The sequence below is a fragment of the Sesamum indicum genome, linkage group LG12 (genome assembly GCF_000512975.1).
Source record: "Sesamum indicum cultivar Zhongzhi No. 13 linkage group LG12, S_indicum_v1.0, whole genome shotgun sequence".
Taxonomy (NCBI): domain Eukaryota; kingdom Viridiplantae; phylum Streptophyta; class Magnoliopsida; order Lamiales; family Pedaliaceae; genus Sesamum; species Sesamum indicum.
The window spans coordinates 2535529-2549960 of record NC_026156.1 but is presented as its reverse complement, the minus strand read 5'-3'; the positions used below and the strand labels follow the sequence as shown (position 1 = coordinate 2549960).

The window sequence follows — 14432 nt, the reverse complement described above, 5'->3', positions numbered from 1 at the left end:
ATATACCAATGTTCATCGGCCAATCCCTTTTTTTTGTTTTCTCTCTTTTAAACCCTTGATTTACAAAGTGTTTTCCCCTTGATTTGTCCAATTGAAACAATGTTTGGGTAGAACAGAAAAAGTGAAAAAGATAAATAATAAATGATATAGGCATGGAAAGAGATATGGAAGGAGAGGCAGAGAGCTGTCTTCTCTACTTGGTAAAAGGGCGTGACGGATGGTGTGCATTTCTACGCATTCTGCGTGTACGTAAAAACGGTTTTTAATTAGCTCTATATCACTTGGCGTGTGAGCCCAAAAGCCATCAAAGCCTAAGGAGAAACCACTTAAAACGGAAGTTAGCCCGCAAACAAGAAGAGGAAAACGCAAGGTAATCCCCACGCCCATTAACATCCTCTTCTTCTTTATTTCAATTCATCACTCTTTTCTCATTTCTTGAAATGAATCAATGTATTTACTCCCTATTCGACGTTGATTCTTGGAGATCCACTTGTGCATTAAGGTTGTTGTAATGAAGTTGTGTTGATTTCTTCGTGTTTTCAGATACTAACAAGAATGGAGATGGAGAACACTCAGAACAGGAAGAGAACAAGGGATCAAGGAGATGAGAACAGAGACTCCCACAAAGGGAAGAAACCAGAAAGCATCAGTTCCATGGCTGAATATTCCTCGTGCAATGATGAAAAGGGCTATGAATTCCGTGATGGCGTTGGAGTTTTCGATTTTCCATGGCTCAAAGAGGGCGTGATATTCAAAGCAGACGAGTACTTGGATCCCGACGAGAAGTTTGCACCGTCGTCGTATCTGGATGATCAAGTTCCGGGGACATTTTCTGCAAATCTTGATCAATGCTGTGTGCAAAATTCACTTGTTTCTCCAGACATGGGTTGTAGTAATTTACATGAGAAAGAATTAGATGATGACAGGTTCTTGCGAGTCGATGATCTGGAAACGGTCGACTACTGCATTTGGAGCTGTGTCATCGATCAGCCTCTTGATGTTGGTTTGATCAGCAAGGGTTAGGACTTAGGCGTACAGCCGAAATTACGGTGAAGACCGTGAAAAAAGTAGTTAATTTTTTTGCGGAGAAACTAAGGAACCGCGTTTCTTGTGGCTTTGTGTCCCAGAAGAGATGAAGTCCGGAGTTGCCTTGGCCATGTACCTACACATCAGATGAAACCAGGCAAGGCACATGTCTGAAGAAGTTAAATTGGTGGTTCCGAAATAAGAGCGGCATCATCATATGCATATGCATATGGATACAAGGATGTTGGTGTTGGTGTTGATTGGGATGATGATGTCCCGATCATTATGATGTTACTGTTAGCCCCATGATTGTAGCTTGTAGGGCACTATATATATATATATAGTGGTGTAATAATACCATTTTTGTACCATGATAGATTATACTATTTTAATACACTTCCATCAGCTGTATTAATTAAAATGATGATGGCCTTAATTACCAGCATTGCCTTTCTCTTAAAGAAAAGATCCATATACTCAACTCTCCTGCAACCACTGTCTCAAAAAGCATCTCAAAATTAATAACTTCACATCTAAGTTATTTAGCAACACATGGAATGTATTTATTGTTATTATTATATAATTGAATAAGTATATGTATATGTGTATGTGTGTGGTTAGGTTGGCATCAGCAAAAGAGTTTAAAGAAAAATCTGTATTTACTCTCAATTCACTTATTATTGACTTATTGCAGGTTAAATAAATATTTCTTGAGTAAATTATCTTTATACATTTTCACATATTAATATGTATGGTGGGGAAGTATATCTTGACTTTATAGGGTATTTTGATTAGAAAGATTTGTTTGACCTCCAATAAGTAATTTGTAAGTCTAATGCATGTGAAAATAGCACGAGTCCAATAAGTTTGGAGTTTCGTTTTAGGTTTGGGCCAATAAGTGTAAAGACCTGAAAAAAGTAACATACAAAACAACACGTTAGCACTCCAACGCCCAAGTTAGTATTTGATTTAAAAGAAGATAATCGTAAAAAATAAAATCTAACAAGAAATCGAGATAGGGTGATTGAATTGTCAGAAGTGCTATGCTAAATTCACAAAAGAATGCTTGATGAAAGTTGATGATAATGCTCGAGAGTCTGGAAGGTATCCCCCACCTAAGGGACCAAACTTTTATTTATAGAGGAGTATCCCCTTGCAATGGGAGGCTGCACATCTCCCTTTATTCTTGAAGAAAAAGATTAAGGGTGGTTTATATAAGTCAAATATGTTTTTATCTTCTGTTAAAATTAATTTTGACCGCATATATTTCAATCGACGAAAATCCCTTACTAGCGAGGACTTCTAGGGAGTCTCAGTCGCTGCAGCATCCAAATTTCTGGGGGAACCTCCCTTTGAACTGTACCTTCCAGGCTAGCGAGGAGGTACACTTGGCAAGCTAGACGTACACCACGTGGGGGCGGCTAAATGTGAACTCCGGGCTAGTCATCCTTGTCGGGCCATGTTTCTAAGCTGAATTCATGGATGTCTTGGGCTCCTAACCTCCTTCCTGGGCCGACTCTAGTGATGCTCTGAGCTGGTACCCTTCTTCCTGGGCTGCTAAGCTTTAGCTAAGTTTTTCTTAAGTCATATGCATCAAAGTCAATTGGGGTAAACATGAATTTTATTTTAATTTTTTTATCGATATCAGTAATTTTGATAAATTTTATGCAATAAAGAGATCTATTATTAAATTTAATTTTACAAATCAGTATATGTTGTAATTACATCGACATGAAGAGGGCAACCGACGCTGGAGTCCAAATCAGGGGTCCCGTTTCCTAAATTACGCAGCAAAACTTTAATAAAGCGCATAATTGATGGATGATAATCATCATCAGCGCACCTTTAAGTTTAAGATTATGATTTGATGATGGAATTATATATAAATTGTACCACTGTGGACCTCCACCAAATATTCGAAAATCAGCAACCTTCACTTGATGATACTTATGAGATGACGATGATGATGATGATGATGTGGGGGCAGCAGACATGAAGATGATCATATTAGGAACGAAGTATTGAAGAATAATACGTATATCAACATTTACTATTTCTGATTAAGCATATGTAGCACATTCAAATATGTTTGTTCAATTAATTTTAAAATTATAAAAAAATAATATTATTTAAAAATAGATTAAATTAGATAAATAAATATTGAAAAATATAAAAATAATTAAGAGAAAATATTGAAAAAAAAAAACTAAGAGAAGAAAAAGAACATATAAGTCGAAAAGAGAGAGGAAAAAAAGAATAATAAAATATTAAAAATAAAAAAATAACAAATCATAAAATTAAAAATATCAATAGGATGCTTTTCAATCATACAAAAAATATACATAATTCTATTGGTACGTATATTTTATTTTAGTGGTAATTCAATAATAGACACACTTTAATTACACAAATTCTTTTGGCCCCTTCTTTGACTAAGAGCTACATTTATCAAGAAATTAATTTTGTAAAATTAATGAGCATTTTTAGTACATAACATCGAGTTATATTTTACTACAAAACACAATTAATTGCGCAATTTATTTCCGGCCCTTCTTTGACTAAGTCAGATATATGTGTATTTTGATGTAACTATCATAACAAAATGTAAGAAATTTAGGGTACAGGAGTCGAATTCTATGTCAAAATTATGGGTTTATCTATGATGATATTATATAGTATTTGGATTTATCATTTCAATAGTTATATAATTTTTTGTTGAAGCAGTCATACATATTGATGTCTGTGAAATTAGTATGGGTCCAATAAGTTTGGACTTCTGTACTGGACTTGGACCAACGAATAAAAGAACTTAAGAAACGGAATCTGCAAAGTAACACATTAACACTAATAAGCATAAAAAAGTAAATCGTAATTAAGAATCGAAATATGATGTACAAATTCGTAAAGGAAAATTCGTGTTCAAAACGCAAGGAGTGCAAACTGAAAATTGACAGCAAGAGTTTTAGTTTCGAAAATATCTCCACTTGGGGATCAAACCTGCAAGTTCCCAATCTGCAAGGAACTCCTCTTATATTCCATATTGGTTAGAAGGTATACTTAGTGGTACAAATATATGCCACATGTGCGTCGTAGGGATATTTAAACATGGGTCTTGGCCTGATTATTGCTAGTTGAGCCATATTTTCCTTCTAGGTCCTTAAATATCTTAAATGATCACTCATTCACGGACTGTTGGATGGTTTACGAGGGGCTCCGGACCCATTTAGTCTTCTTTGGGCCATAATTCCTTGGTCATATGCATCACATATCATTAAATCATATATAAGTTACAAAATGATTTCTGAGATAAAGGGTTGGATTTTTTATTTATTTATTTTTATTGTTTTGGGGGTTTACGGATAAAGGATTGGATGGAAATAGTAATTGTAATGTAGTATTCATATGAAGAAGGGAAGTGGAGAACAGTGAAGGAAAGGTAAAATACACGCGATCATACCCTCATTCATTCATTATTATTGTTATTATGATATGATATGGATTACTTGCAGATTTTGCTTATTGATAATTAAGGATTGTAGAAAACTATGATGTAATTAATCTTCTGGTGGTAGGTTTTTTTGTGTGATGTAATAGTGATGATTTTTGTCCTACGAACAGAAAAAGCTAAACCTAAAGACGAGTGAGGAAAGAAAAATGTAAAATAAGAAGGGGAGAAGAGAACAACACGCGCTCCCGCACACCACTCATCTTACATCCACATCAGGAAGCTATAAATATATATACATATATATTTAATTTTTTTAATCTTCCTTGTTCTTTCTTGTTGCTCAGTTTTACTTGGATTCTTTTCCTCAGAGTGTGGGTTTAAAATTGTTTCTTGTTTCTGAATTATTATTAGTTGTTTCTTTTTGATGGGACAATGTCTCTGTGTGTGTGTGTGTGTGCTGTTTTTGAACTGATGTAAAGAATATTCTACCTGCAGATATCTCTTTTTGTTAACCGAGAGTCGCGTATAATTTCTGGGGTTTTCTTTAACCGGGATTTCCGACATCTTTTCTTGTTTCTTTACAGTAGAAGTTTATCCCAGAATTTTAGAAAGCAGTGTACCCTTATTGAAATCTTGGCCGCTATTTCCCTTTAGTGGGTATGTCTGAATTCATGTGTTTTGGCGCAAAGGTTTAGTTTTGAGAGTTGAAACCTTCAAGTTTGTTTAGTGGGACGGTTGAGCGCTTGGGGAACAGAAAATGAGGATGAAGCTCAGAAGATCAGTGCTTTTCTTGCTGTTGGTGACGGTTTTTGCCCCTATTGTACTCTACACCGACACTCTTGGAGCGTATTTCACTTCGTCTTCTTGTAATGTTCCTTGTTCCAGTTGCTTTATGCTTTAACCCATGTTCTTGGTTTTCTTGATATTCTTTGTTGCGTTCTTGGTTGATTTCTGTTTTCCTTTATGTGTTTACAGCTCGGAATGAATTTGTGGAAGATGTTTCAGCCTTTGTAAGTCTTTCTCGATTTCTTTGTTTTTGACTTCTAGCTTTGTGATTTGTGCTTTTTTGTATCCTTTTCAAGAGGGGATGTGAGTTCTTGGATTTCTTGATTGTAGACGTTTGCTGGTGAAGTCAGGCCATTAAATGTGCTACCTCAGGTAATATGGCTTTCTTGAATTCCTTTTATTTCCTTTCCTGGGGTGTCCTATTTTTGTAGAAATTTTAGATCTTTGTTTTTTAATTGAAATCGCTGTTTGGCTGATAGGAATCGTCCGCCACTTTGAAAGAACCATTAGGCATAGTTTATTCGGAACATTCAACTGAATCAAGTTCCAATCACTCTGATGATTCAGCCAGAGAAAATGCTCGCATTACTAGACAGCTCGCTGGAGGTCTTTATTTACTTCACATTTTCCTTTTCCCTTGGATACTGAATACAATTCTGGGTTATGGTTCATTCAACTTATGGAATTGATGACAGAATCGGGAGAAGATGGGATTGCAAGTGCATCCAATTTGCGCACTAGAAGTGGCGAGAACCAGTCTTTGGATGAGAATCCTATAAGACAGGTGACAAATGAGGTGCATGAGTCTGCCGTGGAGACGAGGGGAAAAAGTCCAGAGGGAACTGAATCGACTGGGAATATAAGTAGAGTGGTTGGAGAAAACGATGTCGAAAAAGAAATTAGTTCAAAGCACTCTGAGGGCACATCTGAAAACGTGTCAAACAAAATGGTAAGATTGGTATTTGTTGTTACGTCTCTATGACTGTTAGAAGAGCTGGTGGGATTTCAAAGTATCTCTGCCCTTGGACAGCTAACGATGCTCTTGTAGTTTATTCTAGAAACAGACACCAAAGACCTTCTGTTTGAACATTGGCTGGTTTTTTCTTTCTGTTTTATTCTTCTTTCTTTCCAGGAACTAAAACATCCAGAAAACTCTTCCCAAACCTCTGGCAAAGATATTTCAAGAAAACAAGTGAAGTCTAGAAGCGAGAGACATAAAGAACAGACTGTCTTACCAGATGCTCATGTTCGTCAGCTTAAGGACCAACTTATTCGTGCAAGGATTTATCTTTCCCTCTCAGCAACTCGAAACAATCCTCACTTCATAAAGGAGCTGAGGTTGCGTATGAAAGAAATTCTACGAACACTTGGAGAAGCCACCAAGGACTCTGAGCTGCCAAGAAAGTTAGTTTAATTGTCGGATGTGCATCACACTTAATAGTTCTTAGGACATCACAAAATAATACTGATGAAAATGGCACATTGATGTCGGCATTTTTCTTTTTATTTTTGATTTCTGGGATGATTGGAGCATATCAAATTCCTGTCCTCTTTATTTGTTTAGTCTTTCATGTAGTTTTATGTTTCTCACGGTTTTGGATTTTGGTTGAATTCAGTGCCCTTGAGAAGTTGAAAGCAATGGAGCAAACACTATTACGAGGCAAACAAATACAAGATGATTGTGCTACAGTGGTAAAGAAACTTCGTGCAATGCTTCATTCCACTGAGGAGCAGCTCCGGGTCCACAAGAAGCAGACCTTGTTCCTGACACACTTAACTGCCAATACAATGCCTAAAGGACTTCACTGTCTTCCTCTGCGCCTTTCAACTGATTATTTCAAGTTGAACAAATCTCAACGGCATTTCCGGAACGAGGAACAATTAGATGATCCCAAGTTATACCACTATGCATTGTTTTCAGATAACGTATTGGCAGCGGCAGTTGTTGTCAACTCAACAATAACCCACGCAAAGGTGAAAGGATACTTTTCTAGTACAAAAAAATTATAAGTGTATTCTTTTTTAATGTGATTGATACATTAACTGAAGGGTCCTTCTCTTGTATGTCATTCATTCGATCATTCAAATTCTGATGTTATCTATTTTTGTATTGTGATCAGGATCCTTCAAAACATGTCTTCCATATTGTCACTGATAAGCTCAACTACGCTGCTATGAGAATGTGGTTTTTGGCCAATCCTCCTGGTGAAGCAACAATACAGGTCCAGAATGTTCAAGAGTTCACGTGGTTAAATTCAAGTTACAGTCCAGTTCTTAGGCAGTTAGGTTCTGCCTCCATGATTGATTATTACTTCAAGAGCCGTCGAGCTGAACCTGATTCTAACTTGAAGTTTAGAAATCCAAAATACCTCTCTATCATGAATCATCTACGCTTTTATCTACCAGAGATCTTTCCGAAGCTGGACAAGGTTTTGTTCTTAGATGATGATATTGTAGTCCAGAAGGATCTCACTGGCCTATGGTCTCTTGATCTAAAGGGAAAAGTCGTTGGAGTAGTTGAAACATGTCGAGAGAGTTTTCACCGGTTTGACCGTTACCTCAATTTTTCAAACCCTCTGATTTCTGAAAATTTTAATCCTCGTGCTTGTGGATGGGCATTTGGAATGAATATCTTCGATCTGGACGAGTGGAGGAAGCAAAATATTACAGAAGTATACCACAAATGGCAGAACCTGGTAAGTTCCATTTTACTTCCGCCAAGTAAATTCTGTGCATGAAAGAATTTCGTTTTCAATTCACAGTTGAGCTAACCTACTGGACCAATCTTATCCTTACATCTTAGAATCTGTACATATGAAATAAGGCCTAGAATTGCATGTAGAACCTAAGATCTCAATTGTTAAAGTTATGCCATGTTCACTGAATCAAAAGTGTCTTTTATGCTCAGAACCATGACAGGCTGCTCTGGAAACTGGGGACTTTGCCACCCGGTCTGATAACCTTTTGGAACCGGACTTATACTCTTGACAAATCTTGGCATGTCTTGGGACTTGGTTATGATCCAAATGTACCTCAAAAGGATATTGAGCGGGCAGCAGTTATACACTATAATGGCAACTTGAAACCCTGGCTTGAGATAGGCATACCAAAGTTCCGAAACTATTGGGCGAAATTTGTCGATTATGAGCATATATATCTGCGGGAATGCAATATCGCTCCTTAGATGCCATGTGATGTTTCTTCTTCAGAGATTTTCTGGATTGCCTGAGCCATTTAGATTGCAGGTCTGTCCACTGTGTCAGTTGGTTTAACTTTGAGAATCGGCTCATAAGCTATTTAGGTATATAATTCCATAGTGGAGAAAATAGGAACTTAGATATGGATCCTATACATCCATTTTTGGTCTTGATTGTTGCAGAGCTCCTGAAATGCACTTGCATTTGTAAATGGTTCAACACATAGACCCCCACCCACTGCACACCTCCCAAGAACGAACCTGAATTCATATTCTTTTGTTGCTCAGATCATTCACAGTTGTGTGTTACCTTAAACCTGTACATGTCGTGATTCTGTTGGTGTCACTTTGTTGGTGGTGCATTTTCAACAGCCGTTTCCTTGGCACAAGTCATGGGTCGCTTGTAGCGTGTGTTCGTGTCAGTTGAGATAAATCACTGGACAGATGGTGTTTTTATCGATGTACCCAGTCTTGGCTAACTCAAAAAATTATTCGTGGTTGTATTTATCTTCAATTTTGTTGCCCACATTGTTGCCTTGTCAGCATAAGTAGCAATTCATATAATGAAGTGGCGTTTTTGCCTTGCACTTTGATGTATGCAAGTAATATGCATGGAGCCTATATACAGGCTGTGGCGAAAGCTACAGCATGGTTGTGGGCAACTGCTGACGATTTTGGTTTTGGATTTGCGTTATTGGGCGAACGTTTATCATGACTTGTGACGCCAGAAGGATCCAGCTTGTTCACGTGTCTCTCCTCACCATCATAAATGTATCGATCAAATTAAGAATACATCCCCCAGTTGCTGGCGTTGTATGATTGTGATGTTGGGCCCATGGAACTCGTACTGGGTGTACAGATGAACGACGTATATCCTCGAAATTTAGAAATGTGTATATCTTTTAGTGTGTGTATGGATAAACGACCCATATCCTTTAAATCTAGAAATGTGTCAATCATCTATTTATTTGATGTATTGTGCACTGATGTAAGGCACGGAGTAAGAAAACTAGGTCCTGTTGACTGTATAAGAATTCACTGAATTCTCAGAGGGGAGGATATCATTTTTAATTGCGCTAACTTTCATGAAGATTATTGTAATTATAATTTGGGATAATCCAATGTTTTTTTAACTTCTATCGCTTGAACTTTTTTAGAGATGAAAAGTCGAAAGGGACTTTTTGTAATTTGAAGAGAAAATATGATATGATTTCTAATTATGCTATATATATAAAATTAGAATGATTATTCAAAGTAATATCAAAACCTCATGACATTTACATTGTAAGACAACTCATACTCTCATGATAAAAGATATGCTAATTGTATATCTTGCCCGCATCGTAATCTAGGTGCATTTTATTGGATGATATCCACCCTGGTCGGAGAGAAGTCGTCTTTTTCTCTAGTTGATGATGCAGAGGAGGTTTAGGGATCAGCTTCGTGCAAGAGCTTCTCGGGCAGCATCATCTTCAAATAATTGTTCCACTGGGAATCAAGGCATCCTTGATTACAGTGACAATGCCACTCTTGATGAAGTAACCTTCCGTCTCTCTTGCTGCTTCTTGCACATTATCACTGTTGATGATCTGAGGGAGTGATAAGATAGGCATCAGGCAAGTAGCATAGTTTCAATGTGTAACAAGTCATCTTTAGCAAAAACGGAAACGCTGTTTGTTGATAGACAATCAAATGGTTGTAAATATCATATTCACATATGTGAGGAAGAGCTTCTATCAAGTACTCGTGCATGAATTCTTATACGGTAGACATGCCTCAATGTCATGAAAATGGTGTAAGAAATAGAACTAACCCTCACGTCTTCTCCAACACGAGCATTTTTGTCGATTATTGCCCGCTTGATGTGGGAATTCTTGCCAATACCAATTGGAACGCCACCTCTCGCTGCTAGGAGTTTTCTGTCTGCATCAGTCTGGTGCAAGAGTCATTAACAGCTCGGTCGTAGAATGTTGGATTAATATGTCAACGAATCACTTTCCCGAGACTAAGCAAGTGCAGTTGTATTTGAAAAGATTACCTCATAATAGTCTGCTCCCATCAACAGGGTGTCTTCAATGATTGCACCCTCCGAGATGCATGATCGGAGACCAATTACAGAATGGTGAATCTTACAGTTCTGAGAAGTTAAAAGAGAGCATTTAAATTACTGATCATCCTTCGCGTTCATCGTTCAGAATGATCCAAGTTGCTATATTCTGTCAAACAATTTTGTGATATCTCTTTCTGTATCATGTGTATGTTCAGATCGAAGAAATCTTACCTTTATGACACAACCCTCACCAATAACACTGTCGGTAACATCGGCATTGAGCATTTTGGATGGTGGCAAGTAACGCGGTTGTGTATAGATTGGAGAGGATCGGTCATAGAAACTGCATTGGGTGGACCAATCATATGTAATTGCAAAGCGGAACGGGAATACGGGTGGGCGTGTAAAAATGGTGGGATGTTTTAATCCTTCTCAAAAAGCCATTTAAGGCAGCAACTAACCTGAAATCTGGCACGGGCTTCTTGGTAATCCCTAAATTGGCATTGTAGAATGCTTCAATGGTCCCGATGTCTTCCCAGTAACCATCGTACAGATAGGCCTGAACCTGAAATAAGAAAAGTACTTATTAGGAAATAAAAGAAAGACAAAAGCTTCAATTATTTAGAATACTATTACAAAGTGTTCTTTCTTTTTCAAGACTAAGAACGAAACGATCTTTCATTTAGGATGAATACAGTAACATAGCAGAAATGCCTTAAGATGAGGTTCTTCTCTCTGATTGCGTTTTTTAAAGCATTATTACAGAGATCAGGTCATTTTCATAATCATTCCTTAGAGGAGATTGTCCCAGATTGATTATTATTGAGGAAATTTGAACTCGAAAATCCAATACTAGTACAAATTCAAAAGGATGCGGCCGGCAGAAGAACCAAGTGAACCAACAAAACTGAACCCCATCATCATTGTTCATATAATTTCAGAATACCTTTTATAGTTCAAATGTGGACTTTTCCCAGTGAAGTTCTCTGTCAGAAAGTATAATAGACTCCAAGTTTCGACAAACAGCAGTTGCTCAAATATGACTTACCCTCATACCAATGGAAGTGGCACCAGGAATAACTTCACTTCCAAAATCATTTGCTCCTGGGAATTTTTCTCGTAATAAATTCAGCATCGCTTCCTTACTGAAAACATAAATACCCATACTTGCAATATAAGGCATTTCCTTTGCTCTCTCATCATCAAGACCTAAAATTGTGGTATCAACCTTGCATAATAATGAACCACAAATTAAAAGGAATCAATAGATGGGGTTTTAAACAAAATGAAAAGCCAATAATAATAACATAAGCAAGAGATGATAGTTGGTAGCAGTTTTACCCTCATTGCCTTCAGTTGTTCTCCCTTTGGCTTCTCCGCAAATTCTATTATCCTTCCTTCCTCATCAATCTTCATTAGACCAAATGCAGTAGCACGTTTTTCATCCATTGGCAGTGCCGCAACTGTTATATCAGCATCAGTTTCTCTGTGTGCTTGGATGAATTTCTCATAATCCATCCGATATAAATGATCTCCGGCAAGAACCAGAAATTCAAGAACATCATGTTCTTCAAAAAGCCATAGGTACTGCCTCACAGCGTCAGCTGTACCCTAACAGATCCCGAAAAAAGCAACAGACAAAAGAATCTCTACATTTAGTAGCTCATATCTGGTCAAGTCAACAACAAATGGTTACGGAATATATCAAGGTTTTGCTGGGAGAAGTAGGGATTTCAGACAGTGGATGAGCAACCATCATCATATATTTAGAAAAAAGAAAGTCAAGTGGGTGATGTCCTTATTTCTTACCTGGAACCAGTTTGGATTTTCTGGGCTTTGCTGGGCAGCAAGAACTTCAACAAACCCTTCATTCTTATAGCCACCCATATTACTTGCATAGGCCCGTGATAAGTGACGATTAAGAGAGGCAGAGTTGAATTGAGTAAGTACATAGATCTTGGATATGTTGCTGTTCAAACAATTACTAACAGGGATGTCAATTAACCGATAATTTGCACCCAAAGGGACAGCAGGTTTTGCTCTTTTCTTGGTAAGTGGATATAGCCGCGTGCCAGCTCCACCTCCTAGAATGATACCCAGAACACTCTGCATGAGCGAACCATCAAAAGATTGGTCGAAACCGTCGAATTGAGATAAAGAACGTAGGGGTTAAGAGACACAAGTCAAAATTTGATAAGTTTCTGTTTGTTAAAGCCAAACTATGATCTCATTAACCTATAGAGTCATTAGGTGAAATGCATATGTTTAAGACCAAAGGCATTTCAGAAGAACGAAAAGCATTAAGGCATTTTGTCAGAATTCTTTAGGACCTTCATATATATGCATAATTACATTAAGTTCGGCGAAACTGACAGAACACTCTTAATATCTCCAGTTAAATGTCTAAATACTTTATGCACCTAACAAGATATATAATGAATAAACCAAGATAAACAGAATCATACTCCCTTTTTATGGAAACATAAGAAGCAAAACTCATGATTCATCCGCACCATGCATATCAATAACATAAAGCCAAGATAGAAATAGTGAAGCTACTCACAGTAGTATTGAATCTAAAACATACTCTTGAAAAACTGTAATACAAGAAAATCTAGTCAGCTAATACATCACATACACAACCAACAATTTCAAGAAGATCGACAAAATGCTACTCAGCAACTGCACCACACACACACATTGACAGAGAGAGAGATAACGTACAGTGCTGGCATCAGGATCCAGACAAGTCTGAGAAGAGTTTGAATCAGAAACAGCTTTCGGAGAAACCACATGGGCAGCAGGCAATCTGCGTCTGCCACTGTTGTTTCCAAGATTCACGCTCACAGCACCACCAAAAAGCTCCGATTTGGAGAAAGTAATGGTGGGATTACAATGTAATTTGGTCTGCCCACTTATTTCAGAAGATGAAGAAATTGGAAGCCCAGAAACTCGGCTGAAGCCAATCGGCGATGACGATGCCACGGCCGCCATTGGCATTTTCACCCGCCCGCACCAACCCGCGTGCAGATGAATGGGGATTAAGCCCCACTTGTAATATTACTGCAATTTGATTGAAATGAAAATCTTGATCACTTCACAGGTAATAGTGTAGTAATTGTAGATAAGAAACAGGAGTATGAATTAGAATTATGGGTATTAATTGCGTACTTAGAAGTGTATGTTGAGGAATGAACGAATGAACAGAGAGGAACTGAGAAGGAAGATCTTTCGATAACGACTTTGAGCTTTGAGCCAATACACGCCACTTATTTTATTTTGCGTTAGTATTTTTATTTTTATTTTTTTTTCCTATGCCGCATTCACATTTCTCCTTATTAAGAGAGAGAAGAATACAGTTTTGTCCTGGGGAGAAAAAATATTTTCACTCACAACACGTATTTTGTTATAAGCGATATTAATTTTTTTTTTTTTTTGGGTAAATGTAATTTTCATTAAGTAAAAAGAAGTACAATAGCACAATACAACTTGCGTAATCTAAGCAGTTTTCTCGACAGGCCAAGGAATCTGTCATAAGCGATAAAGCGCACAAGTGCTAATAACAGTAGGTAACTCTACACTAAGAATCCTCTGCTGCACATCTCAAACCATCAGCGGACCCACAGTACGTATATCTCTTGTACTCCATCAAATCATTTAATGTTGCGCTCACGCCAGATATGGTACACACACGAGGTCAAAAGAGCGCGGTAGGCCCTAGAAATATAGTGTTTGCCTCTCCATCTGCGAGCAGCCCATAAGACGTCAGTAGTCCAAGCTCGATTTGGACAATCAAATCAAAGTGTGAGTCGAATCACCCTCAAGCAGCCATGCGAATAAGTGCAGTAAAAAAAAAAATGATCATGGGTCTCATTAGCACCATCAGAACATAGTACGCAATAACTATTAAGATGAGCCAACCAAGG

At 37.6% G+C, this 14432-nt stretch overlaps 3 protein-coding genes across 4 annotated transcripts; 2 read left to right on the top strand and 1 right to left on the bottom strand.

The window, feature by feature from the left end:
* Window positions 167–1420, top strand: LOC105175207. Its single transcript, XM_011097568.2, has 2 exons — window positions 167–370; window positions 544–1420. Exon 2 carries the CDS (start codon window positions 556–558, stop codon window positions 1021–1023), a length of 468 nt encoding a protein of 155 aa, XP_011095870.1. The 5' UTR covers window positions 167–370; window positions 544–555; the 3' UTR covers window positions 1024–1420.
* Window positions 4331–9527, top strand: LOC105175206 (probable galacturonosyltransferase 4). Its single transcript, XM_011097566.2, has 10 exons — window positions 4331–4462; window positions 5202–5340; window positions 5450–5484; window positions 5591–5632; window positions 5740–5866; window positions 5956–6209; window positions 6393–6664; window positions 6877–7234; window positions 7381–7956; window positions 8169–9527. Exons 2-10 carry the CDS (start codon window positions 5232–5234, stop codon window positions 8442–8444), a joined length of 2049 nt encoding a protein of 682 aa, XP_011095868.1. The 5' UTR covers window positions 4331–4462; window positions 5202–5231; the 3' UTR covers window positions 8445–9527.
* Window positions 9664–13776, bottom strand: LOC105175204 (glucose-1-phosphate adenylyltransferase small subunit, chloroplastic/amyloplastic). Of its 2 annotated transcripts, XM_011097562.2 has the most exons (10): window positions 13678–13776; window positions 13231–13569; window positions 12316–12612; window positions 11848–12117; window positions 11555–11734; window positions 10968–11071; window positions 10738–10849; window positions 10495–10593; window positions 10270–10389; window positions 9664–10045 (listed from the first exon to the last, which is right to left on the bottom strand). In XM_011097562.2, the coding sequence occupies exons 2-10, from the start codon at window positions 13504–13506 to the stop codon at window positions 9929–9931; spliced, it is 1575 nt and encodes a 524-aa protein (XP_011095864.1). In that variant the 5' UTR covers window positions 13507–13569; window positions 13678–13776; the 3' UTR covers window positions 9664–9928. The 2 variants fall into 2 exon arrangements, with proteins under 2 accessions (XP_011095864.1, XP_011095863.1); XM_011097561.2 differs by lacking the exon at window positions 13678–13776 and having other exon boundaries at window positions 13231–13670.